This window comes from Euprymna scolopes, chromosome 14 (genome assembly GCF_053919585.1).
Source record: "Euprymna scolopes isolate OS-2025 chromosome 14, ASM5391958v1, whole genome shotgun sequence".
Taxonomy (NCBI): domain Eukaryota; kingdom Metazoa; phylum Mollusca; class Cephalopoda; order Sepiida; family Sepiolidae; genus Euprymna; species Euprymna scolopes.
The window spans coordinates 87,415,713-87,442,662 of record NC_136495.1 but is presented as its reverse complement, the minus strand read 5'-3'; the positions used below and the strand labels follow the sequence as shown (position 1 = coordinate 87,442,662).

General features: G+C 32.9%; 1 protein-coding gene across 2 annotated transcripts in view; it reads left to right on the top strand.

Moving 5' to 3' along the window:
* LOC145293147 (DNA damage-binding protein 1-like) overlaps window positions 1–26,950 on the top strand; it is a 273,779-nt gene that overhangs the window by 143,825 nt on the left and 103,004 nt on the right. For both annotated transcript variants that reach the window (XM_080139570.1, XM_080139572.1), the window contains exons 14-18: window positions 9,189–9,361; window positions 10,426–10,589; window positions 18,228–18,335; window positions 19,359–19,566; window positions 20,376–20,471. In XM_080139570.1, the coding sequence (XP_079995696.1) occupies window positions 9,189–9,361; window positions 10,426–10,589; window positions 18,228–18,335; window positions 19,359–19,566; window positions 20,376–20,471 (749 nt within the window). The remainder of the gene's footprint in view (window positions 1–9,188; window positions 9,362–10,425; window positions 10,590–18,227; window positions 18,336–19,358; window positions 19,567–20,375; window positions 20,472–26,950) is intronic.

Here is a 26,950-nt window from a genome sequence, read left to right as displayed (position 1 = left end):
TGGTTAGCACAGCCGGTGGTTATAAAAACGATTGTCGAAATCATTGGCGTTATACCCCATTAGGAGTCAAAAACATTTTACAAAACTACAGGGAGCTATCCACGCGCCTCTCAGCACCCTCCTAGGCGGCATGTCCGAATGGATCCATATCCAGAAATGCACCATGAGGTCACGCAAGGATCGGCCAACTTCAATCATTACTGATTCTAACTCCCAAAATTCAGCTTAAATTCTCCAGAATTCATTCAACTAATAAAAAAACATTAAATATTAAAAATGCGTAATATTTAATGGCCTCGCCAGCCGGGTGTCTTAAGGAGACTCAGTTAATGTCTTGTTATCGCATGAGAATTTTTTTTTTTTTTTTTTTTTTTTTTTTTAAATTAATATCTCCAGGTGCGAACACCACGCACATGATCTACTCGCAATGAAAAAATCCATCTAAAAAAAAAATAAATCGCTTTTCACGCAAAATTGAGTGCACCACAATTCATTACTTCAGTCAGCGATACTGATAAATCTCCATTAAAATTGCAGCCTCTTGACCCTTATTTCTCGACCAAGAAATCCTTCCCGACCGAGGTAAAGTTTTAATTCCTTCCAAAAATCAGTTTAATCGTCGAAACTAATGGCTTTAATTTTTCTCAACTGAATTCCCACTAAATCTGTTCAGGGTTCAGTTTGATAAGCGAAATCCTTCTAGACTGAGGTAACAAAAAAAAAAAAAAAAATTATTTTACAAAAATTAATTCAACTCTCAAAATTTAATGTTTCCAATTATTCTCGGTTGAAAACTTAAAAACACAACTCTCAAAAGTTTACATTCTCAACAACGATTAATATCACTACATAAAACAGGTTAATCCAGCTAAAATGTTTCTCCAAAATTAAAATATTCTCTCTTTTTTTTCAAAAAAAAAAAAATTTCAACTAAATTCAATCACTGGAATTCTCCCATCACAATTTATATGCAATTTAATTCAAGTCATCATCCTCCGAGCCAACCCGCTCTTGACAGAACTCAACAAATAGCCACTTTAAAATAAGTGAACAAAACTCTCTACTCTCGTATTAACCTATTCTCGAGGTAGGGTACTCCCCTTTTCCTTCGAGCCTTGCATCTGGTGGGTCGTGAGTCCACATATCACTTCATTTCCGATTTTTCGCTTCCCAAGTTATAGGCATTCTATCACAGTTCCCATTTGATCTCATCCACAGGGCCTTCAAGGTTATCCTAACCTTTTGTCGGTAAGCTCTCACATTCAAACCAATCTTCCGACTCTCCAGGAATTTCCTTGGACTACCTGGACCGGGTCGTTTCTTGATGTCTTTGTCAACCAACATCCCCGAGGAGGCCGCTGAGGCCTTCTCTCCTACCTCGTAAAAAGTTAATTCCATCTTGACCTCTGCCACCAACATCATAGCTCCCAATGCCACACAGAGACCACCCCCTTGCTGTTATAATGCCCGCATCTCGTAATCCCTCTAACATTGGGATTGCAATTAAGAATTCCTTCTTACGTCATCGCTCGTCATTCTCGTAATTACTTATTTATTTCATTAATATTATTGATTATCTCTCTGCGCCCCACTAATACTCAAAACAGTCAAATATACACAATATCAATTAACTTCCGACAAGAGAAAAATCGCATAAACAACAAAAAAGTAAAAACAAATATGCAATAATGTGTACTCGGATCACAAAAGAAAGATTTCACAATTATCTCTTACAAGTTCACTTTTTTTTTTCTCAATCCTTTTTGCAATATAAGACCATAACGCAATCCCAACACCGTGCTCAAGCATACGACGGAATTAGAATAACAATTTGTTTCCAACTTTAAAAAACAAACGCCTCCGTTCTCCAACTTTTAAAACACACCCCTTTCTCTCTCTGACTTCACTGATGTTACTACTAGCGCTGATAGTTTTACTGCTTACGACAGCGACAACGCACACTTAGGTCTTCCTCCCTCTCTGTCTCTCTAGCCAGCTCGCTTATGCACAGATGGTCAAGCAGAGAGAAAAAAAAATGTTCTCCTTACCGTGATTCAGTGTCTTTCTTTGTCTTTCTCGCTGTGGATCGTCACGTTCACTTGTCTCCAAAGGAAGAGGGGAAAAAGTTTGTTCTTTTTGGTTTCTCTTTTCCCTCTCCTTCACTGTCTCTGTATATCAGACTCTTTCTTTTCTGCCTTAAAGGTTTTATTTTTCAAATGTGTCCTTCACACGCGCGTTTTCTTTTCTGTCTTAAAGTTTTTTTTTTTTTTTTTTAAAAATGTCTCCGAGTTTTTTTTCTTTTGTTCTTTTGTTTTTCGGGCTTTCTTTTGTTTCTTTTTCTTTTTATTTTTCAACCCTTTGTCTGTCTCTTTCTATTATTAAAGTGTTTCTTTTATTTTCTGTGTTCGTTGTGAAAAAATTTTTTTTTCTTCCGTGGTAACCAATTCAGGGTCGTGCAACCAATCTGTGACACGCCTCTCGTGGTGAGGTCAAACAACTGGCGCCTAATCGTTTTCGGACTTTAGCTCGTGATGTCTAGTCTCCGAGAGGCTATCACATGAAGGCCTGAATGCCTCTGTGTAGAATTCTCTAAAAGCGAAGCTTGCATTCACCAGAAAGAAAACAGACAATTTGATTCTATTCTACTAAAAATTAATTTCACAAAAATTACTAACTTTTACAGATATCTATACTTCAGTTCTTAGCACAATTTTAAAGTCAATTCTAAGCACGTTTTTAAAGTCTCAAATCTGTTCTTCGTGATGGCAAAATGGCAGAATGGAGAGGGGGGGGTTCAGGTGTTGGGAACTGGTTATTATCTAGAGATTCTGCGCAAATCTGTCTCTGATCTGAAATCTGGTTAGAAAACTTGGTTTATATAATGTTAGGTGTTGGGTAGATGATCTCCCCAACCAATCAGAGCATGCCATGTGTCCTGGGATTCCCAGATCTAAATTGCGTGTGTGCAGTTCAACCATAGTCTAGAATTTTGAAATCTGGGACCAAAACCAATATCTGTTCCTTAGAGGTTAATCCTTATCATTCAGAATGCCATAGTCTGAAGGTGTTCTTCAGGCCAACAAGTTCAATCTCGTTTCTACATTGTCTGACATTTTCGGCCCTCAATCAAAAACACATGTCTGGGTTTATTTTAGCAATAAAAAATATATCCGATTTTAACAATAAAACAAAATATATATCTATATCTTTTAATTTAAGTCTTTTTGATATTTGCTGCCGTCCGGGATTAATTTAACAATTTTAGCATATTTACCCGGTCTTTCTTAGGTCCCAGGTTACACATTAACCCAAAATCAAAGTGGCAACTTGCGCACTCTCTCATAATTGCAAAGACCTTCTTAAAACCATACATAATTGTTTTTAGAAAAAAAAAAAAAGTGCACAGGATTTATCTCCTATAGAAAAAAAATGGTTAACTGCGCTAAAACAATAGAATTGCTCAAAATCATTTTACATTAAATTCTAAAATATTTGTTTTCAAGGTGTTTGCACGGAATTTCCTACAAAGAAGGTAAAATCACATATTTTGGAGAGGTGGTCAGATGGGAGCGCGGGGGGGGGGGGGGTTAACGGAGGTATTAATCTACAGTAATACCAAAGAAATATTGTAAAATATTCATTTTTAAACAGTCTTAGATTTCGATTTCACTTATTTGTACATAAAATGCATTACAATTCAACTTTGAGTTATCTAACTTTTAATGGATACATGGTATTTTTAAGGAATTGTAGTATATTTATGTGCATTTACTGCAGATTATTTGGAAACCATTAATTTCTTGAGATTTTCAGTAGCATATTCGAATTCCTAGCGCAAAAATACACTTATACGGCAAATTTCATTGCTTAATCTTCTGTTTTAACAAAAATATAGCATTTTTGCTGAAAAGAAGTGTAAAAAATGTGACAAAAAAATGTGACAAAATGCATATAATCTTAAAGAGGGAAAAATATTCATACGTATTAGGCATAAAAATAGTCATAACTTTCTTAATTTTAATTGGATTTAAAAAATTTCCAAAGATTCTTTTAGTTCATCAAGCTCTTTATACCAATATTGAAATAGTTTAAGCCATTTAAATTTTTTCATGTGTATTGCTATAGAGAGCCATAGGAAATGGAGCCTAAAACTCATGCAGTATTTTATGAGAAGGTGTTTGAATGTGAAAAGGCACCATCTCTGTGTAAAGTGATACGGAAGTGGTTTTATGGAGTGGACTAAATGAAAAAGAAGAAAAAAGGACAGGACTGACAGTAAAACTTGTGTATTCTGATAAAACTGTTGGCTTCAGCATATTGTGCTCTTGTGTTTTAAAAGGCCGTAAATGTCCCAATACACCCCTAATCCTTGTTAATTGGAACAACAGTAAAATGTAAAGGGAATGACTAAAAAAATGCTCACTGTCCCAAATCACTTTGAACAAGGATGAGTTTGGGCAACAAAGATTAAAAAAAACCCAAAAAACTCAAAACTGAGATTACACGGAAAACTCTTGCATTTGACATTTTAAAGTAACTGCACAGACGGGATTTTCCACATATATTTTAAAGACACAGCGCAAATAGTTTTTCATAAAAATTCTACTTTGTCCCAATTCATCCCATTCTAGGGTAATAGTCACTGGAAGAAACTCCGATGTCGAAAATGTCTCCTTTTCTCATTGAAAAAGTTCTGACTAGTAAAATGAAGCTAAAAATGATAAAAGAAACAAAAGATTGCAACTTACTGATTGAAATTGAAACCATAAGCCAAAGCCTAATCTTATAAAATATGAAAAATTTTCATAATATTGACATTAAAGTCACCCCACACAATAGACTAAATTAATCCAAAGGAGTCCTCCGAAGCCGGGAACTCTCACTTGCTTCACCAGAAGAAATCCAGAATGAACTGAGTAAACAAGGAGTCATTAACTATAAAAGAATCTATATAAAGAAAAACTCAGAAAAAATACCAACACATACTTATATTATTACATTTAACACTCTAAAAATTCCACCTAAAATTAAAATTGGTTACACCATAGAACCAGTTGGAATATACATCCCAGATCCTCTGAGATGTTTCAACTCAAAAATTCGGTCACCATAGAGATGCCTGCAGAGGTCATCCCACGTGTGCTAAGTGTGGCTCTAAAGAAACAAGTCACAATGAACAAGAATGTCACCCTGCTTATTCAAAAAACTGAATGATGGAAAACTGAAAAAGAAATCATAGCCACAAAGTATAATCTTACTTAAAAGCGAAGATGGAAGGAGTCATAAGAAATAAAATGCGAAAATAACAGAAAAAACAAATCCCACCAACCAGTTTGATAAATACAATGAACTTATCAAACCAAATGAATTGCTTAACTTCCAAAAATACCTAAAAATAATTTCAAAAACTAGAAAAGGACCCAATAAAGTATTTGTCTTTTCCCAAACCCAAAACTCTTAAAGGCAAATGTTCTCAAGAACAAACTTTCTTAAAACCAAATAATAAACCAACAAAACAAAAAACAGAAATACTCCCTAAAAATCTAACAGAACCTGATGAAATAGAGATTGAATATTCAAGCCAACAAACAAACCCCAAAACAAGAAACTTCCTATCGAACACCATCAAAACAAAAGAACCAAAATAAAACAAATTTATATCTTTATGTATGGTCCCGTTCTAACTCCAGATCCAGAACCCCAATCTCTAAAAATCAAACTGAACCTGGAGATGAAATGGAAACAGAATACCCAAACCAACAATCAGAAACACTAAAACAAGAAACCTCCCCATCGATCACTGTCAAAGCAAAAAAACAAAACAAAACAAAATGAACATAAAGTCTCGTACTAATTCCAGCTCCAGATCCCCTAGCAACAGAACCGAAACAAAAGACCAAACAGAAGACAAGCCAAAAACAGAAGAAAAAAAAAACAAAGCTAATTGAAAACCCTCAACAACTTACACTTAATCCATACCTTATATCAACACCAATACTAAAACCCATAATCAACTTGAAGAACTAGTTTTCAACCCCCCCCCTCCCCGGGCCCCCAAAAAAAACAACGATACAGATGATGAAAACCTCACCACCAATGACCTATAAGCCAGTATTTCTCCAATGGAATGTTGGAAGTGAAAAGGCAAATTTTGACGAACTGAATCTTTGCCTCTTTTCACCCAGCAGTCATGAGATTTACAAGAAATTTTGAAACCCACTCCATATCAAACGATACACAACCTATGACTACATACACAAACAAGGAAACAGAGCTTCCAGAGAAGTATCCATCCTAATTAACAATAATATTATTCAAAGCGGAATTAAACTGAATACAATACTACAAGCAGTTGCAGTAACTATCAGCTTATGAAAACTGCTAACAATCTACTCCCTATACCTGCCATGTAATGAAAACTTAAATAAAATAGACTTGAATTATTGATCCAACAACTTTCTAAACCTTTTATCCTCATGGGTGATTTTAATAGCTTCATTGAACTATGGGGAAACAAACAAACAAACAAACAAGCGAAAGTGGTAAAATTATTGAAAATTTTTTAGATGAAAACCAATTATGTCTATTTAACAATGGAACAAACACTTACCTTTATCCTAGCTCTAGAACACTCTCAGCTATTGACCTCACCATATCTGAACCTAGTATCTATACAGAATACGAATGGAAAGTACATCACGAGACCTGTAGGAGTGATCACTTCCCGATCATTCTAGAAGGTCAAGAACCAGAAAATGATACTAAAGCACCCTGATGGAACTTGGGAAGATTTAAAAAAAATGTGCCAAACAAACTTAGTGCAAGAAGCTAATTCAAGAAAAGATGACATCATCCAATTCACCAACATTCTAAATATCATAGCCGAGAAAACTATTCCTAAAAGCTCTCCATCAACAAGATACAATAATCCTTGGTATGATAAAGATTGCAAAGAAGTGCTCAGAGCCAGACGAACAGCACTCAGAAAATTTAATAGCCAATCAACTAAAGAAAATTTAGAAAATTACAAAACAATATAGCCAATGCTTTCAGAACTATTAAACAAGCTAAACAATCAATATGGCAAGCTTATGTCAGCCAAGTAAATTCAAACACCAAACCAAAGGAAATATGGAACATGATAAACAAAATTACTGGGAAATACACTAAACAAGCTAATAAACACACCATCCATGACAATATCAAAATCACTAACAAAGAAAAAATAGCTGAAATCTTAGCTAAAAACTTTGCCAAAAATTCCTTACCAATTAATAGGAACAAAGAATTCCAAGTCATCAAAAAACCAAGCAGAACAACAATAAATCTGCTTCCACTCAGACAATACTGAATACTACAATGAAACCCTTACTATGTACAAATTAGAAAAATCTCTCAAAAACACCCATAATACAACAGCCGAACCCGATGAAATCCTCTCTGTCTTTCTAAAAGAATTGCCAATGAAATCAAAAGAATACCTCCTCAAAATTTTCCATGATATCTGGATCAATGAAAAGTTCTCTGACACTTGGAGACACGCCATTATAATTCCCATACCTAAACCTTCAAAAGATCCCTCAGATGCAATAAACTACTGTCCCATTGCACTTACAAGTTGCATCTGCAAAACCCTCAAGCGAATGATCAATAGAAGACTAACCTGGTATTTAGAAAGAAATCACCTAATCTCTGAACACCAAGCAGATTTCCAAAAGGGCAGAAGGTATAAATTTAGAAACCTATATTAGAGAAGCCTTCATCCTCAAAGAACATGTGGTAACAGTTTTCTTTGACATAGAAAAAGCCTTCGATACCACTTGGAAGTACGGAATATTAAAAGACCTGAATGAACTAGGTCTAAAAGGCAGAATGCCAACATTTATCAAAAACTACCTGAGTGACAGAACCTTCCAAGTAAAACTAGGAAACATCCTATCAAAGTTCCAAAAACAGGAATTGGGAGTTCCCCAAGGTGAAATTCTTTCAGTCACACTTTTTAATGTAAAAATCAACACTATAGCTAATAACATAAACTCCGGAACAAACTTTGCCATCTATGTTGACGATCTCATGATAAATTTTAAGGCCAAACATATGAACACTATTGAACGACACCTACAATTATACATCAACAAAATAAGAAGCTGGGCTACCAAAAATGGCTTCAGCTTTTCTCAAACTAAAACCAAATGTGTCCACTTCTGCCAACATAGAAAAATGCATCCTGACCCTGAGCTAAAAATTAACAATAAACTAAAAGTTACAGATCAATACAAATATCTTGAAATCACCTTTGACATGCTGGATCCAAAGCCATATTGGCATCCTAGGAAATACAAAAGTTAACCTAGCCGCTAAAGAGTCACTAAACCTGGAAATATCCAACATAAAAAATCCCTTACACCGACTTTAAACCAACCATAAACCTATGCATCAAAAGAAAATGACAACAACAATGGAACACTTATACAAAAATCAAGCTAAATGAAATCAAACCCACTCTTTGAGAATGGAGCCCCAAATCCAAACTAAACTGGAAAGAAGTGATTATTACAAGATTAAGAACAGGACACACAAATATCACATTTCTATTAAAAGGAGAAAACCCACCTGAATTGGGAAGGAAACTATACAGTTAAACATTTTCTAATAAATTGCATTTACAGTATTAACAATATTAAAGATTTCTTTGAAAATATAAATGAAAAAAAAATTCTAAATTACTTGAAAGAAGTAAATCTCTTCTCCAAAATATAAGTCTACCTAAAAAAAAAAAAATTTTTCAACCCCAATCCTTTACAAAACTTCCAAACTCCCCTCAATATACTGGAAAGTAAAGGATATCTATTTTATGAAGACAAACCCCTCCTATAAAAATTACCATGCAGCTGTTGATAGGCCAATAAACCGAACAATCCATCAATCATAAAATGTCTAAGTTTATTTTACTTAACTCTGGCAGAAATAGTTAATTTTAGAAATCTTTATTTTAGAGACAAAATAATGATTGGAAAATAATAAATGTAATGAAAGCAAAATAGTAAATTTTTGCAGTATTGTAGGATTTTTAGCTGCACTTTTTTTGTTCAAACATGAATGAACAGGAAAAAGCTACATTTGTTGTTAATGTTTGTATTTTAGCGTTAAATTGCCAGAACTGTAAGTTTTATCATTTCTAATTTCAGGTTACTCCTGCCTGTGTACGTTTGATCAATTCTGATGGACTTATCCAACAGTGGAAGCATCCTGAAGGTCGTAATATCAGTGTATGTAGTTGTAATCAGAACCAATGTGTACTTGCCGTCGGTAGTGAATTATTCTATCTTGAAGTATTACAAGGGCAGCTCAAACAAATTAGGTGAGTAAATTGTGCACTTCTAGACTCGCAAACTGTCAATATCTACAACTGAAAGATGAAACTTTCAGGTCATGAATGCATAATAAGTTCAGTATAAAACATTCATATATAATATTATGACTCTATCAGTGTATGTTTTACAAATTTGTCAAACATTTTCGAAAATCTTCACAAAAAAGATTTGTCATTGAAACTAACTTGTTTATAGTAAATTGCCAACAGTAAATCCAGTTATAAATAACATTTGTAGCAAAATTTGAACTTACATTTAATGACCACAAATGACATTATTGTTTATTTGTATTGCTAATGAAATGTATAAAACATGAATTATTTAATAAAAACAAAGCTAATGTTTTAATGATTTTTCATTTTAATTTGATGTAGACAAGCTTTCTCTCTCTGGCATTGTCTGGAATATTTTTTTTTACTTTTAATTTACATGAACAAAATAGGATTTCTTCAGTTATTAAAAAATAAAATTTGAATTATGAATAAGTATAAAATGATTTGGGTACATTTTAAAAATAAATAAAGAGTTATCCACTACCTATCCACACGCACAAAAACCCCAAAGTAAAACATTAACCATGATTTAAAGTTAAAAATAAATACATCCTCAGGCGGGGATTGAACTCTGAATCCTGTGTTAGCAGATTGGTGTCTTATCAATTTGTAGTGTTATACACAGATTATAAAGCATGTTATGGAAAGATTGTGTCAATAGGTTAAATAACATTCAATACAGGAAAATCATTTATCAAAAAATGTATTAGTGGTAAAATTTGAAAAATTGATTCTAATCAGATTTTTTCCAGATTTCTGTGGGAAGGTAATCAAAAAAAAATTTTTTAAGTTAAATATGAAATCATTTGGAAATCAAGTGTATTTTTAAGAACACAGACCAATATTTTTCCAAAAACTGATCAGTTTTAAATATCTATCTTTTGTAAACTTTCAAATTTCAGGATTTACTCAAATTTTTAAGAAAAAAAAAAATCTGAAAAATTTTATAAAAAATTAGAAAAAAAATTTTTTTTTTTTCTTAATTTATTATTTTTTAGTAAAAATGTGATGGAACATGAAGTTGCTTGTTTAGACATCAGTCCATTGAAAGATGGTGCAACACATTCTGACTTGTGTGCTGTTGGATTGTGGACAGATATATCTGCACGCCTGTTACGTCTCTCCAACTTCGAAGTGTTACATGTGGAAATGCTTGGCGGAGGTGAGAAACTTGTTCCTTTCTTTCTTTTTTTTTTTTTTTTTCACAAAAGGAGTCACCACTTATCAAAGCCCGGAGGCCACTCAAGGATAAGGGTTGATGAGTGTACAGTAGTCAATGGGATAATATCATAGTAATCATTAATAGTGGAAATTTGGTAAATTGGATTACTTAAGGGGGCAGCTCATCAAGAATTTGCTTACGTTGGACTTGAAGACTTGTAGTCAGCTGGAAAGCAGGCAAAAGGAAGAGAGTTCCACAGGTGTGCAATTCTAAGAAAGAGGCTTTGTTCATGGAATCTATGTTTAGGTTTAGGCACAGATAAAGAATGGGGAAATTATTGATAGTGGTTTCAGCTAGACAAGTGTTTCGCATGAAAGTTTGGCGAGGAAGGACCATAAATTCGAGGTCAGATGAGCACCTGCCATGAAAATAACAATAAAGCAGAGACAAGCTGGCAACGTCTCTTTTGTGGAAAAGAGGTTACAGGGAAGAAAAAAGGTCATCCCCCACTAAGTTACGAAGTCTATTTTAAACTATGTCTATGCAGGATAAGGTCTTTCTAGCAGTTCCTGCCCAGATGTAGCAACAGTACTCCATCGTTGGACATACGAGGGGCGTGCAATAAGTAATGCCCCTGACCCACTTCCCATAGCAGTAGACCAACAAAACTTGGCACAGTTATTAGTCTTTCTCTACATAGGAACCACCCAAAGTTATGCATTTCGTCCATCGTTTGATGCAGCTCTGGACACCATTTTTATAGAAAACCCCAGGTTGGTCCTCCAACCATGACGTGACTTTAGAAATCAAGGCTGCATCATCTGGGAAACGCTTTCCTTTCAAAAACAACTTCATGGCTTGGAAGAGGTGAAAGTCAGAGGGTGCAAGGTCAGGAGAGTAGGAAGGATGGGGAAGGATTTCATAACCACACGCCCGTGCTTCTGATCTGGCGACATGCAAGTTGTGGACCGGAGTGTTGTCCTGCAGGAGGAGAGTAACTTTGCTGATCTTGCCCCGCCTCTTGATTTTGATAGTGTTATGGCTTGCAATAAGCCACAAAGAAAACAGAACAACGGAATAGAGTTTAAACAATGTATTACTGGAACAACAATGTAAGAAGGTTACAACTGAAAAGAGTAGTAAACGTCACCAAGCATGTGAGGGTCGCTCTAGTGTTTAATCCACACCTGGGATCAAAAGGTCTATGGTTTATATAATGGATAGAACAGTCCATTTGGAGGGTGATTCCCCCACAACAGATAGCTTCCCTTAATTTCCTCAAAAGTGAAGCATAATAGGCTCCTGTAATTGTGGTACCCTTTGCCAGGAAATCTGTCATCACTACTCCGTCCTGGTCCCAGAAGACTGTGAGCATGACCTTGCCAGCGGAGGGCTGCACCCTTGCCTTCTTTAGAGGTGGTGAGTCCAAGTGCTTCCACTGCATTGACTGGGCTTTGGTCTCTGGTTTCCTCCTGTGTAATCAGTCTTTTGAAAAACTTTGACTCATCTTGGCACATCTCCAAATTCATCCTCGAGCACTCAACGCGTTCTCGTTTCTGGAATGGTGTGAGCAACCTGGGAATCCATCTGGCAGACACCTTATGCATATGCAAATGGTCATGAATGATAGGTTTCACAGACCCTGTGCTAATCTTGACATCTTGGGCTATTTGGCGAATAGTAATGTGGCGATCTTCCAAAATGGCAGCCTCAACTTGACGGACAGATGCCTCATAAATGGCAGAAGGGGGGGGGGGGCGACCAGGTCTGGGAGCTGTTTCCACAGACTTCCGGCCATGTTTGAGTTCACGATACCAGCGTTTTACGAGGTCATATGATGGGGCATTATCACCATAAGTTTCTTTCATTTCATCAAAAGTCTCCTGTGGTGTGCGTCCTTTCAAAAACAAAAACTGGATCACTGCTCGACATTCAACAGGCTCCATTTCACACCTGACTCCGTTCAAACACCTGTAAAACAGAAACCACAATTAGTTCAGAGCTGTAATTTGCCACATAACCCGTAGAGATATAAATCATTGCACATGCAAAATTTCAGCTAGATCAGACAACTGAAAGTGGGTCAGGGGCATTACTTATTGCACACCCTTCGTAGTTGGCTCTTATGCAGGTAGAGAATTGCATTAGCAGTGAGATGGAGTGGTATAAGGATCCCACCATTTTTCCAGTGACTTTGGCAATGGATTTGATGTACATGTTTCATCTCAGATCAGAAGTAAAGGTCAAGCCCAAAAGCTTGTCAAAACATGGAGCCTCCCCAAGATGAGAGCCATTCATTTCAGTTGATGCCATATGGGGATCAGTGTTGATGATGTAAAGATAGGAGCTTTGTTTGAGATGCATTAAAAGTAAGCCGCCACCTCTTCCCCCATTCTACCACATACTCTTTCATTTAGTTGTTCATTTCAATTCAAACAAGCTGACGTTTTTTATTTTACTTTTTAATACAGTTTCTAATTTTGCTTTTATCAGAATGGACATTTACAACATTATTTGTCTTCAAACTATAGTTTTGTATTTTTAAAAAACGATATTTATGTATATATTTAAAAAAAAAAAAGAAGTAGCTTAGCCTTGTTGATGATTAAGTCGCAACAACAATGTTGTGTAGTCTTGATTCACATTTGTTTGCCTTTTAAAAACAAGTAAACAAATATTTTCTTGTCCCTAGCAGCCAAAACATGTTTTTTATGAAGTTTAAAAAAAAACAACAAAAACAAAATACCAACAGTATGAAGACTTAATTCAAATCTACATAGGTTGAAGGCAACCCACATCTTCATCCGTGATGATCAGTTCGCAACTTCACTGGAGATTTCCTCCACTAACAGTCTCCTTTTGAAATGTTAGTGGTATTACGTCTAGCAAACGACCTGTTCCTGTAAAAAAATTCTGGTGGTTGTCCAGAATTCCCTCCATATTAAAAAAACAAAAATACAGAAAAATCGGTACTTGTACAGTTTAATAAAGACATTAAAAAATGAAAATATCGAGGGAGGGGTTATATTGTACGCATCCATTATGGAACGAAGTCCTCCGAAAAAATTTTCGCTTGATTTCATCAAGTAGTCTTCTTTTTTTTTTTTTTTTCTTTTTTTTTTCCTTTTTTTTGTTTTTTACAGCGAAAAAACAATTTTTTATGATACCAAGCAAAAGGTTCGATTTTTAGGAAGAAAAGCTAGTATTAAAGATAGGGAGGGAGTGTCGGCGCTTTAACTGGAGTTATCTCCTTGTGGTGTGTTAAAAAAATTCCATAATGTCTGACTTCAACGCGCTCTCATGAAAATGTGTTTTTCCGCTGTAAAAAAAAATACTCGATCAAATTAAATTACATTTTACTTTTGGAGATCTTCAGTCCAAAACTGATACATACAATATAACCTTTTTTTGATATTTTCATTTTTGAATGTCTTCATTAAACTGTACAAATATGGAAAAATCTTTGATGCACATGATAGAACAAAAAGATCATATTAAAAAAATTATGTAAGTTTATCAAGTAGTTTTATTTTTATAAAGAAAATCATTTTTAAACGATTTTAAGTGATTAATCATAGGCTGATATTGCACGTTTGACTTATTATAGTTCATGTTTCTTTAAGTTGGCAATGAGAGACAGTCCATTTTTGCTTATTTATAAAATTTAATTTTCGTAGTTAAAAATAAAATTACTTGATCAATTTACTTGATTTTTGGAATATGACATTTTCATTTTATCATAGGCACATAAATCGTACAGATTTGTTAAAAAATTTTTTTTTTTAATCTAGAGAAATTCTAGACAAAATCCAAAATTCTTGCTACACAAACAGTCCAAGTATGCTAAATTCAAATTTCAGGCATCCAATGAGTTTCCACCCAGTGTTCATGCTGATGAAAGCCTCTCTCAGAAAGTCGGCATCTTGAAAATGAGAATTCTTTCAGCAAAATAAATCAACCCATTAGATATTGGAACATTATTACAATCATCCAGACTTGCACAAATCATCAAATGACAACTTTAACATTCTGAGTCTAAGCATAGTCCACTAGACTAACTCCAGAGAGATTATGCATGAGAACAAGATCATCATATTTTCAGGGATTCCAACAATGTCCTTGTGGAATGGACACTTAATATAGCAATACACATGAAAAAATTGAAATAGCTTGAAATATTTCAATATTGGTATGCATAGAAAGAGCTTGATGAGCTAAGAAAGAATCTTTTTAAATTTTTAAAATCTGATTAAAATTAAGGAAGTTGTGGCTATTTTTGTGCCTCACACGTTTAGATATTTTTCCCTCTTTAAGACCATATGCGTTTTGTCACATTTTTTACACTACTTTTTCAGTAAAAATGTCATATCTTTGTTAAAACACAAGACTAAGAAATGAAATTTACCATATAAGTGTATTTTTGTACAAGGAATCAGAATATGCAACTGAAAATCTCCCAAAGTTTATGGTTTCCAAATAATCTGCAGTAAATGTGCATAAATATGCAGCAATTCCTTAAAAATGCCATGTATCCATAAACAGAAAAGAAGTTGGAGAACTCAAAGTTGAATTGTAATGTGCTTTATGTACAAAAAACTTAAATCTAAACATAAGACCATTTAAAAATGAATATATTGCAATATTTCTTTGGTATTATTATAGATTAACACCTTCTGTTTAACCCCACTCAACTCCTTCTGACCACCCCTCCAAAATGTGATTCTACCTTTTTAGGAAATTATGTATAAAATGCCATGAAAAACTTTAATGAAAGATAAACAAATTATTTTAGAATTGAATGTAAAATAATTTCCTATTACAGGTCGTTCTAGCATTTTAGGGCAGTTAACTGTTTTTTTTTTTTTCTATGGGAAAATATGCATGCTTTTTTTTTTTTTTTAAGATGATTATGTGTAGTTTTAAGAAGGTTTCTATGCAATGAGAATATGGGGAGGGTTGCCATTCGGACTTTGAATTAATTGTAGGGCTAAGGAAAATTATGTGTGAACATACTGAAAACTTGACAGAGACAAAGCTAACAAAAACAATATTAGAGGGGGGAGCGGTTAGTTTCACAAAAATTTAATGTAAAATAATTCATCATTTCCTGGCCATTCTAGCATTTTAGGACAGTTAACCAATTTATTTTTATGTGTATTTTTCTTTAAGGAAGGATCTACTTTTTGTTTGTTTTTTTTAGATGCTTGTATGTGGCTTACAGAGGTATTTTGTGGAGGCTTGCCACTCGAACTTAGTGTTATTGTTAGGGTTAAAGAGTGTTTTAGGAGGAGACTTGCCACACATAATTTGTATTAGAGGTGAAGTTAAGAGAGCTTTTTTTCAAAGAGAGCGTTCAAAAATTTGTTGATTTCTATTTTCGAGGTTGAAGGTGTTAATTCCATAGGCCGTTTATACTACGCTGGAGCAGGTTGTAAAAATATCTTTCGCTTAATAAGTAGAAAAAAAATAACGAAATAAAAAGCTTCCTAATTGTAGTTTGATGTGTTTTCTAACTGCTTTTAAAATTTCAAGAATATTGATATAGATTTTGAGGGTTTGTATTACTATACACATAGATTCGAAAAAGTTGTAAAAAAAAAAAAAAATATAACAAATAAATGTTATCAAAAGCAAGTTACTTTTCTACCTAACTGGATAATTTTTTAGTGTTTTTATTTAATGTAACATGTTTATTCAGCTTGAAAACAGTGTTTACCGATGTTTTGGAAAATTTAAAATGGCGCCCGACTCTCTTGAAACGGTAAGTTTGTGGAAAAGAGTGAAAAATAAAAAAGTAGACAAAATACTGCTAGAAACTCGCTCAATATATGTTACCGTGACATAGGCTGACATATATTCGGTGAGTTTTTAACAGTATTTTGTATAGTTTTTTTTATTTTTAACTCCTTTTCTCAAACTTACCGTGTAAAAGAGAGTCGGGCCGGGCGCCATTTTTAATTTTCCAATACATCGGTAAACACTGTATGTTTTTCGAGCTGAATAAACATGTTACATTGAATAAAAACATAAAAAATATATCCAGTTTGGTAGAAAAGTAACTTATCTTGCCTTTGATAACATTTATTTGTTATATATTTGTTTTTTGACAACTTTTTCGAATCTATGTATAAACGAGATTTTGATACTTATTTTGATTTTGAAAAGAAAACATTTGTGGCTGTTCGCAGTAAAACATTGTTTTAATTCATTGTTCAAAACTAATTTAAAGAATAAAAGTGCATGCAAGCTATATATCTACAAAAGTTTTTTAACCATGTTTTTAAATTTGACGAGCAATGTGAGAAATTGCAACAGATTCATAATGCCGAATTGGTTGGGATTGTTGTTATTATACATTCTGAAAACCGAATAGTTCTAAACTAATGTTATTCTGATAACAAAATAGCTCTCATTAAACATATAAGAACATTTATATTTTCATGTTTTTCTTAATTCGTTCTTGAATAAAAATTAAAGAACGCGTGTTGTTTATACACTGTGCTATGGCTGATTCTACAGGCTGGAGCTGCTGCTGCTGCTGCTTCTAGTAATACTAACTTCATTTGACCAAATTCGAGAAATAGAAACAATTTTTTTTTCGGGTAGGTCCTTTTAAATTATCAATTACCGCGGTCCTACTCAACATAAAATAATACTTTTAATTGATAAAGATAGTAAAAAGATTGATTTACTTACTACTGGGTGTCCGAAGAATTTTTTTTTCAAAATGTTCAATACTCGTCATATTAAAGTCTTATTTTTAACACGACAAAAAAAGAAATGGTCAAAAATATTTCGAAGACTTGACAGTATTAAGATTAACACCTCTTCTAATTGGTTCCCAAATTTCATGACGAAATTCTTCATACAATCATGGTACGAACCTTTAGAAAACAGGGGGGGGGGTCATTACAAAACCTTACCGAAAACGCCATTTTATGACGTTCACATTTTTATCACTTTATTTGCTTAAAACTCTTAAAATATATAATGTACATTCATATTTATTAATTCATTGAAAGTATATTCATTTTCGAACAAAACAGTAGTAATTTGAAGACTTGAAGTGCTTTGGTTTAAAAAATATGGCTATTTTAGTAGAACTACCTTGAAATCTGTGATTATCCAAAGCGTTTTTTCGTCCGTGTGTATTACTACTTAATAACAATGCAATAAATCAAGTATTCTTAATGTTCTTCCATAATAGTTTCATAAAATCTTCCAAGACATAGAAAAGGATCCTTTCTTCTATGAAGTCAATTTAATTTAATACTTATAAAATCTTAAATACAACTTATACTTTCTGTCACGCATAAAGTGAAGAACTGGTAATTTGTATGTGTGCATGTACATTATTTTTATTTTGCAAGTTAAGAGTAACTTCCTCCTGCTCATACAAAGACCATCAACACCATAGCAGATTTTACACGTATTCTCATAAAATAATTTCTGGACAATGAATAAGAATGTGAGTTTATTCCTAATTGAGGTTGAAATCTCAATTGCTCTTGTTCTAAATTCAATTATTTTTTATATCTTCAAAATAGGACTAAGTTTGTTTCCTTTTTATTACAATGAGCATTAAAATAAAAATGTAGATATTTTAAATGTACTGATATTTCTGTTTCTTTTAACTAGAAATTATTCCCAGATCAATTTTGATTGCAACATTTGAAGGAAACCATTACTTATTATGTGCTCTCGGTGATGGATCATTATTTTACTTTAATCTCAACATAGAAACTGGTATGTACAATTTATATAAAATTTACTAATCTCTGAGATGGCAAATATTGTTTATTAGAACTGTATAATTTTGACAATTTATAACAGATTAATACATTTGATCCTTTGAAAAAGGGTTTTGTCATTTTAAGAATAAAGATAATCATCTATTTTTAATTTTTCAAAAATCTTTTTGAATCAAAAAAATGAAAATTAAATTTTATTTTTATTTTTTTTATTTTTGAATTTTATGAATTGTATTGAATATAAGAACTATGTTCAGATCCATAAACAACAAATGATACCCATTTTAAAATATCAAATATCTTCCATAACTGGATGTATTAGGTTGTTGCATAAATTTCTGCCCCCCCCCCCCTTTTTTTTTTTAAGAAAATCAAAGAATTTTAACAGCAAAAGTAAGTTCATGTGGGACCCAAACTCCAAGTTTTTGTGCGAATCCCATTGACTGAAAGTGGTGTGAAATTGTTGAAAAATCACACTTCATCTTTTTACCCAATTCTCTACATGTCTGATGACCATCTTCCTTCAAAAGAAGCCTGAGTTGGTTTTCATCTCTCTTGATTGGTCTTTTGGAAGGAGGAGCGTCATTGAGATAAAAATTACTGTTTGAATCTGGTAAACCAATCTCAATTCTCTCAGCTATAGAGTTTTCTCCATATACAGCACAAATATCCTTGGTCACTCACTTTTTGACCTCGATTAAGGCGAAAAGGTGTCAAAAATGTGATTTTTTATCTACTTGACTATCCATCTGACAGTTCTAAAAAAACGAGAAAAAATTATGAGCAAAAAAACGATGATCATTATCTTGTAGAATGTATATGTACTTTCTAATGATATATAACACTTTGCCAAATATCAAAATGTTTTAGGACAAAACATTTTTATGAAACAATGGAAACATGCAACAATCTGATACAAATTGTTTTAAATTGTTTGTGGAGATTTCAAATATTGGCCAAATCTTTTTTGATCAGTCATTTAATGATCATTTACACTGTTCTTATTCTATCTATACAGGTTATTTAAGTGATAAAAAGAAAGTTACACTTGGAACACAGCCGACTGGTTTGCGAACATTCAAAAGTTTATCCACTGTCAATGTGTTTGCTTGTTCAGATCGTCCAACAGTTATTTATTCGAGCAATCACAAACTGGTCTTTTCTAATGTCAACTTACGAGAAGTGAATCATATGTGCCCTCTCAACTCTGAAGGTTACCCTGACAGGTTTGTTTTTATACTGTACTTTTTAGTCCCCCGACAAAAGTGTGGACCTGTAAATTTACTTTTGTCTGTCTGTACTTTTCTCAATAACTACGTGTTGGAATTTAAAAAAATTTTGCACAAACATTAAACATGAGTAAAAAAAAAGTAACAATGGATTTTCCGGGAAACTCCAGTTGCGTCCAGGAGTGTCTTTCAGGTTAAAATGGCTAAAATTGACACTTTTGTGCGTATTAAAAAAAATTGATGCTTTGGAATTTTATAAAACTTTCAGAAAAGTTGTAACTGATTTCTATATAATTTTGTTTAGCTATACTTTGCGATAACTCTCCAGGGGCTCTTTTAGGGCTAATAAAAACACTTCATTTTTGGGACTATTTTACCATATTTGTCCAAAATTTTTTGTGTATGTCTATTTAGTAGTTTTACATGGTGCTGAACTCAAATTTAAATATGTTAAGGCCTTGGGGACTTTTGGGGCTAAATGGGGGGAGGGGGCAAATGATGGACTTTTTTTTTTTTGCATGGTGCAGAACTGAAATTTACATATGTTAAGGCCTAAAACTGCATCGTTTGTTCATTTTCACTAGGATTTGATGTCCCCTGGGGACTTTTGGGGCTACATGCTGGTGGTGGGAGGGCAAATGCTGAACTTGGTCATTTTTTTATGCCTTGTTCACTGTGCACTCATGGGGTGGGGGGGAGGCATGCATGCTTCACTTGCTTACTTTCAATTTCAGTTTTTTTTTTTCATTAAATATTTGTCACCAGCTGTTTTAATACTGAATAATGTTTTCTTTTTTGGTCTTTAGTCTTGCCCTTGCAAATGATAGCACATTAACAATTGGTACAATTGACGAAATTCAAAAGCTTCACATACGAACAATTGCATTGGGCGAATCACCTCGGTAAGTTCATTTTCTAATTAAATGGTTTTTGCTATAATTATCGTCTTTGACATTTGCTAGTATTAGAGTTATTATATCTCCTAACAGAATCAAAATGGTCATGTTTCTCCATATTATCAATGAATTTCAATATTTTTTATTAAAAATAGTTTTATTAAATAGTTTTAACATATTTAGAAGTTATTTAAACTTGCAATACAATTTTGTATCTTTTCATTAGTATGTTTTCATTCAACTTTTAGCTTTGATGGTGTTTAGAGCTACGGACTCTTCCAATGCGTTTTAGTTTTTTGAATTCAGAATCTAATGGAAATGACTATCATTATGGTTCATATCATTCTCTCCATAAGTTATAAACTAGACATCAAGCAAATGGAAGTTGTATTAAATCAGATTTTTATTTTCTTTCTATTGGATTCCAATAATCTTACTTGATGTATACAAGTGTTGCTTTCTGCAAATATTTTCTTGAAAAAGAATGAGCAAAAAGGCGGATGTTTTTTGATTGAGTTGACAATGAAGTTGCAATGCGATTTCTATATCTACACGGGTTTAGAAGGTCTATTGATGCTATTATTGTGAATCAAGTGAGAAAATAAAAAAAATACTAAATGGACACAAGAATAATGCGAATATAAAAACGTTTTTCTGACATGATGCACATTATGCATATTTGATAGAAATTCTTTTTAACAAGATTTTAGGTTAAAAAAAAGTTTGATGTGCAGCATCATTAAAGGAATGTTGCAATTGGTTAAAAATTGATTGGGGATCTACTTCCAGTTAAAATAGTGTTTTGGAAAAAGATGGCTGAACCTCATAGCTTTAATTGTTTTTTATTAAGAGATATAAATTTTTATTTATCCTATTAAATTTTATTTCTATAAACCTATGCTACCCTTTTTACAATCTTATTCTCTTTATATCATCTGGCATTATTCTGATTATATTCTTGTTTATGTAATTAAATGATTTAGTTTGGAATAGGTGCATGTATGAGCCAGTGCGTTGACCATGGTGAGAAGATCTTATTTGGTCTTGGAATATGTGGTCTGAAATGTAATCAAAGACAAGATGCTAAAAATTAGTACAAACTTTTTCTGGGGCAGCTAGAATGAATGAAGAAGAAAGAAAAATAATAGCCACTGTTCTCTTTATATGGCTGCGAGTTTGTCAAGTTTGTCACATGATAATGCAAATGAGATGCTCTGGTTAGGAACAAAACTCCTGGGTTTTTAGAGATTGGGGGGAAGGGGGTTTAGATTTGGATGTTGAAGAAGCAAGTCTTGTGAGCAGTGAGTCGCATTTTGAAGTTGAGTTTAGCCAGTTGAATGTTGGTGTTGAATTTTTGACAGCAGAATAACGAGTAGTAGTGTTGAATTTATTGACAGCAGAAGCAAAAGAGTAGGAGTGTTGAATTTATTGACAGCAGAAGCAAAAGAGTAGGAGTGTTGAATTTATTGACAGCAGAAGCAAAAGAGTAGGAGATAAGGAACACTGTTTTACTTTACAATTCATTTTCTAAAATCACTGTAGTTTAAAGTCCTTTTCATAGTCGGAATATGAGATGGTGGATAGACTTTTTTGCATAAAATAATTTGCTTACCACGGTCGATCCACTACTTTGCATTCGATCTCTCTGATGATGCATATGAGCACGTCATTTAGAAAATTCCCAACCAACAATTTCCTTATTCATGTCCTTTTATATTACGATTATTAATCTTTATTTTAAGTATTGCAAATGTTATATACTCATTTATATATGTATAACCGTTTACTTGTGTTGTCTAACGTACATGTATATATGTGTGATATGTATATATATTTATGATGGTATCTCTATGTAGCATTTTTTCTTTTTAGATAATTGTTATTTTATCAACTTATATAAAAAGAGCTATGCAAAAGATACTTAAAACCGTTTGAATTATGCAAATACCATCAGTAGTTCAAACGTTATAAGAATTTTATGTGCTAAAATTTATGCTTTTCCGTGGACATTTTTCTTTTGAAAAAGTGGGTTTAATTACGGATCTCAACATTTCAAGAAATTCGGTCATTTCGCCACCATTTATTTATTTTTCAATCTATTCTCATGAAACTTGGCACTCTTATGTAAAATTGTGTGCTCTTTCTGATTATGCAGTCAAATCTGATGTATCTCTTTACCATAAGTCATGAATTATAAATTAAGATGGTATCATACAGTGGGTGTCTATTCATGAACAAAACTAAGTATCATAGTGGTATTTAAATATAGCTTTATTGAGAATAGGCATTTTCCTGCCTCTCAACCAAAGGAGAGTTTAATCTTGGGTGTAGCCATTGAATGCCTAAAGAGCATTCATGGCCGGTATTTACTACTCCCCTCAAAGAAAAAAAAATGAGTAGATATGAATTAATCTCAGAAATAAATCAAAGAAAATTTTTCATATAGATTTTGAATTTCTGTAAAAGATGAAAATTCCCATAGTCGACCAGAACTTATGCATTTTGCGACTAGTACAATTTTTAAAATAAACTCTTGATTTACATTTTTTAAATCCTCTCTATCTAGCCAAAAATGTACCCCTTTTTCTGAGATGCAGCCATAAATCGTTCTCTACATGAATCCTCGAATGTAGCTTCCAAGATACCAGGAATCCTGATAAAAAACAACTATATATTTACCAGTAGATGGTAATTTTTGTCATTTCTATTCTGTTGTTTTACTGAAAATTCAACTATGTAAACAAAGAAATAAAACAGTAAATTTTTACCTTAACATTTTTCTTTAAAATGATTACTATTAAAGGTTTTCAGGTATACTGAAAACGAATATTGCATTTAAATTTTCTGTAAATAAGTAGTTTTCCGGATATTAAGCAATGTCATTTCCTGTGTTATGACTGGTGGCCATCTTGGTATGCATGAGTGTACAAACTCAACCCGAGAAACTACACGCAAACATGCATAACAAGATGGCCACCAGCAATAACATAAGAAATGACATTGCTTAATATCCAGAAAGCTACTTATTTACAGAAAATTTAAATGTGATATTCGTTTTCAGCATACCCGAAAACCTAATCAGTTAGGTATTTAAAAGAAAAATGTTAAGGTGGAAACAAGGTAAAAATTTACTGTTTTATGTCTTTGTTTACATAGTTGAATTTTCATTAAAACAACAGAATAGAAGTGACATAAACAAAAAAAAAAAATCAACACTTTTTATATAAAAAATGTATCACAATGAAATTCTTCGGTGAACCGCCTAATTTTTACGTTTGGAAACCAAATACTTTGCTGGTGCTACCAGATCAAGCTTCCTGAGACGAAATGCACCTACATTGATGTTCTGGTTTTGTTTTTTATTCTCTTTGTAAAACTTAAATTATGTTCTGCAAAAACAAAAACAGCCCCCTTCTCCTCCCCTCTTTTTTTTTTACTTCCCTACTTCCCAACCCTGTCGGTGGGGCATTATACCGACTTTCCCCCTGCAGAGAATGAAAGTCCCTCAATGGGACTACCTGTTGGCCGTGGGTGGCGACCTGTAATGCTCTGGAACAGGATCCTGGTGGCTGAGTACTTCATGACTTGGATCCAAGTGGCCGTAAGTCAACACTCCACTTTGGCCCTTACTTCGGTTAGACGGGCGGTTGGGAAGGCCCGACCCAATCAATCGGCTAGTCATGCCAAGACCTAATAAGAGTAAACCCTCACAAAAAGACAAAATATAAATACATCACACACAAACACCTTAATAAAAAACAAAAACATACTGATACATATTTTTCGTAATGAAATCGCATAGAAAAGGCAAATTTGGCCTTAAAAAGTCCAATCTGTCAAACTTTATAAAGGCCAAATTTTAAAAGCAATACTCGACCTCGAAAAGTCATACATTTAGTCTAATAAAAATGATAAAAAATGAAAATTAATTTTATCTGGTTTTATTTCAGCCTTTGGATGCAATAATGTGTTTTATATAAGAAATAGTCTTTATAAGTTTTTGTCCCTCAATTAATTTACGCTGCTAAAAAAACAACACGTATGCTTCTACAGAATATGAACCAAACGTAAATTAAATCCGAGAAATTATATATTTTTTTTGAATAAGATTTTTTTTTTTTGGAGTGTAGAAAAAAGAAAAACAAACTTTATAACTTTATAGTAACTGAACTATTAAGAAATTGACAGGCAAGTGTTTTTTTTTTTTTTTTTTTTTTTTTAACTAATAATCTCATTGGGCGATGCAGGGTTTTCTGCTAATATATATTTCCACTTATCTCATTCAATCCCAAGCGACGCGAGGTATTTTGCTAATATATATTCTCACCTGTTTCATTCAATCCCGGGCAACGCCGGATATTCTGCTAGTATATATCTCCATCAATCTCATTAAATCCTGGGCGACACAAGGTATTCCGTTAGTATATATTTCAATCAATCTAATTCAATCCAATGCAACGCCAGGAATTTTGCTTGTATATATTTGCATCTATCTCATTCGATCACAGGCGCCCGTGTATTCTGCCTTCATACATTTGCATGTATATCATTGAATCTTGAGTGACTCCGGGTAATCTGCTAGTATATATTTGTAACTATCTCATTAAATCCCATAATTCTTGGATATGTTACTAATTTCGACAATCATTTTTCATAATTCAACCCACATTATTGTCCTCCACTTACTAAAATAATAACTTTGATATATTGTTTGGGCTGTTTATTTCATTACAAACACACCAATCAAATAACTCACATTTCATCATTTTTCGTAATTCTTGGATATATTACTAATTTTGGCAACCATTTTTCATGATTTAACATACGTTATCTCAGGCCCTCACTTTTACTAAAATAATAACTTTGATACATCGGCTAGGCTATTTATTTCATTACAAACAAACCAATCAAATAACTCACATTTTATCATTTTTCATAATCCTTGGATATGTTACTTATTTCGACAATCATATTTCATGATTTAACTTACATTATCGCCCCCCCCCTCTTACTAAAATAAAAATGTTGATACATTGTCTGGGCTGTTTATTTCATTACAAACTAGTGGTGGGACGATTAATCGGAATCGTTAATCGTAAGAATCGTGTATTTTGGGAGGTATCGGAATCGGAATCGCATCGTTAAAAAATACCTTAATTTTCCGATTCCTTCATTACGATTCTTTTAGTCTGATGTTGAAAAAAAGAAAAAAAAATTCCTGATATTTCTAACCGCAAGAGAGAAATAAAAAGAAACCAAAGAAATTCATTATTAACAGGGCAATGCTTAGTGCCCCTCCCTTACAAGGTTCATTCATTCAGATCTATTGTAATCAAAACTACAAAAGAGTTAACTTGAAAAGAAGTATGCAGGGCTCTACATTGCGAGTAAAAATAAAAAAAACGCTTATCTTTTTGGCGATTGTTTTTTTTTACTGACAAATCTTCTAATACTGAATGAAAATGCTTTTTCAACTTATATTTTCTTAAAATAAAACGAGCAAAGTCAAATTATTTAAACAGTAAAAGGTTTAATAGAACAATATACTTTTTTTTTTCTTTTTTTAAAAGAAGGCTTTTGAAAGAAATATCTCTAAAATGAAATTGATCACGTTGTATTATTTCGCAAAGCTTTGACAGTAGTCGGTTTCTTTTGAAGTTTCAAAAAAATCGACCCCATACCTATCTCTTCCAAACCTAAAGTTATTAAATAACCCCTTCGTTAATTTAAGGGTAATTAATTCAATTCAGTCAAGTTTTTTTTTTTTAATTTCATTGAAATAAAATCCATTATTTTTTTTCCTCCAGAAAGATAAAACCCTGAATTTGATTATATTAAAAGCAGAATAATATAATCTTTTTTCTAGAATTTTAAATTGAAAATTAAGTGTTTTGCGCAGTTCTTTGCCGAACGAAAAAGAAATTAATATATATATTTTTAAAAGGTTTTGTAATCAGTTAATTTTTATGTCTAAATAATATTTACGATTAATTAAATAATTTCATTTTAAAAAGTATTTATAAATAGAATTTTACTAAGGACTTATAGTTTAGCAATATTGAACCGCATCAACCATGTGTGAATTGAATACAGTCAACCAAAAAAAAAATTCAAAAGAAAATGCGGGTTTGTATTACTGTACACATAGATTCGAAAAAGTTGTCAAAAAACAAATATATAACAAATAAATGTTATCAAAGGCAAGATAAGTTATTTTTCTACCTAACTGGATATATTTTTCAGGTTTTTATTCAATGTAACATGTTTATTCAGCTCGAAAAGCACACAGTGTTTACCGATGTATTGGAAAATTCAAAATGGCGCCCGAGACTCTCTTTAACACGGTAAGTTTGGGAAAAGATGTTATAAATAATAAACTATACAAAATACTGCTAGAAACTCGCTCAATATATGTTACCGTGACATATTTTGATATATATTCGGTGTTTTTTTTAATAGTATTTTGTCTAGTTTATTATTTATAA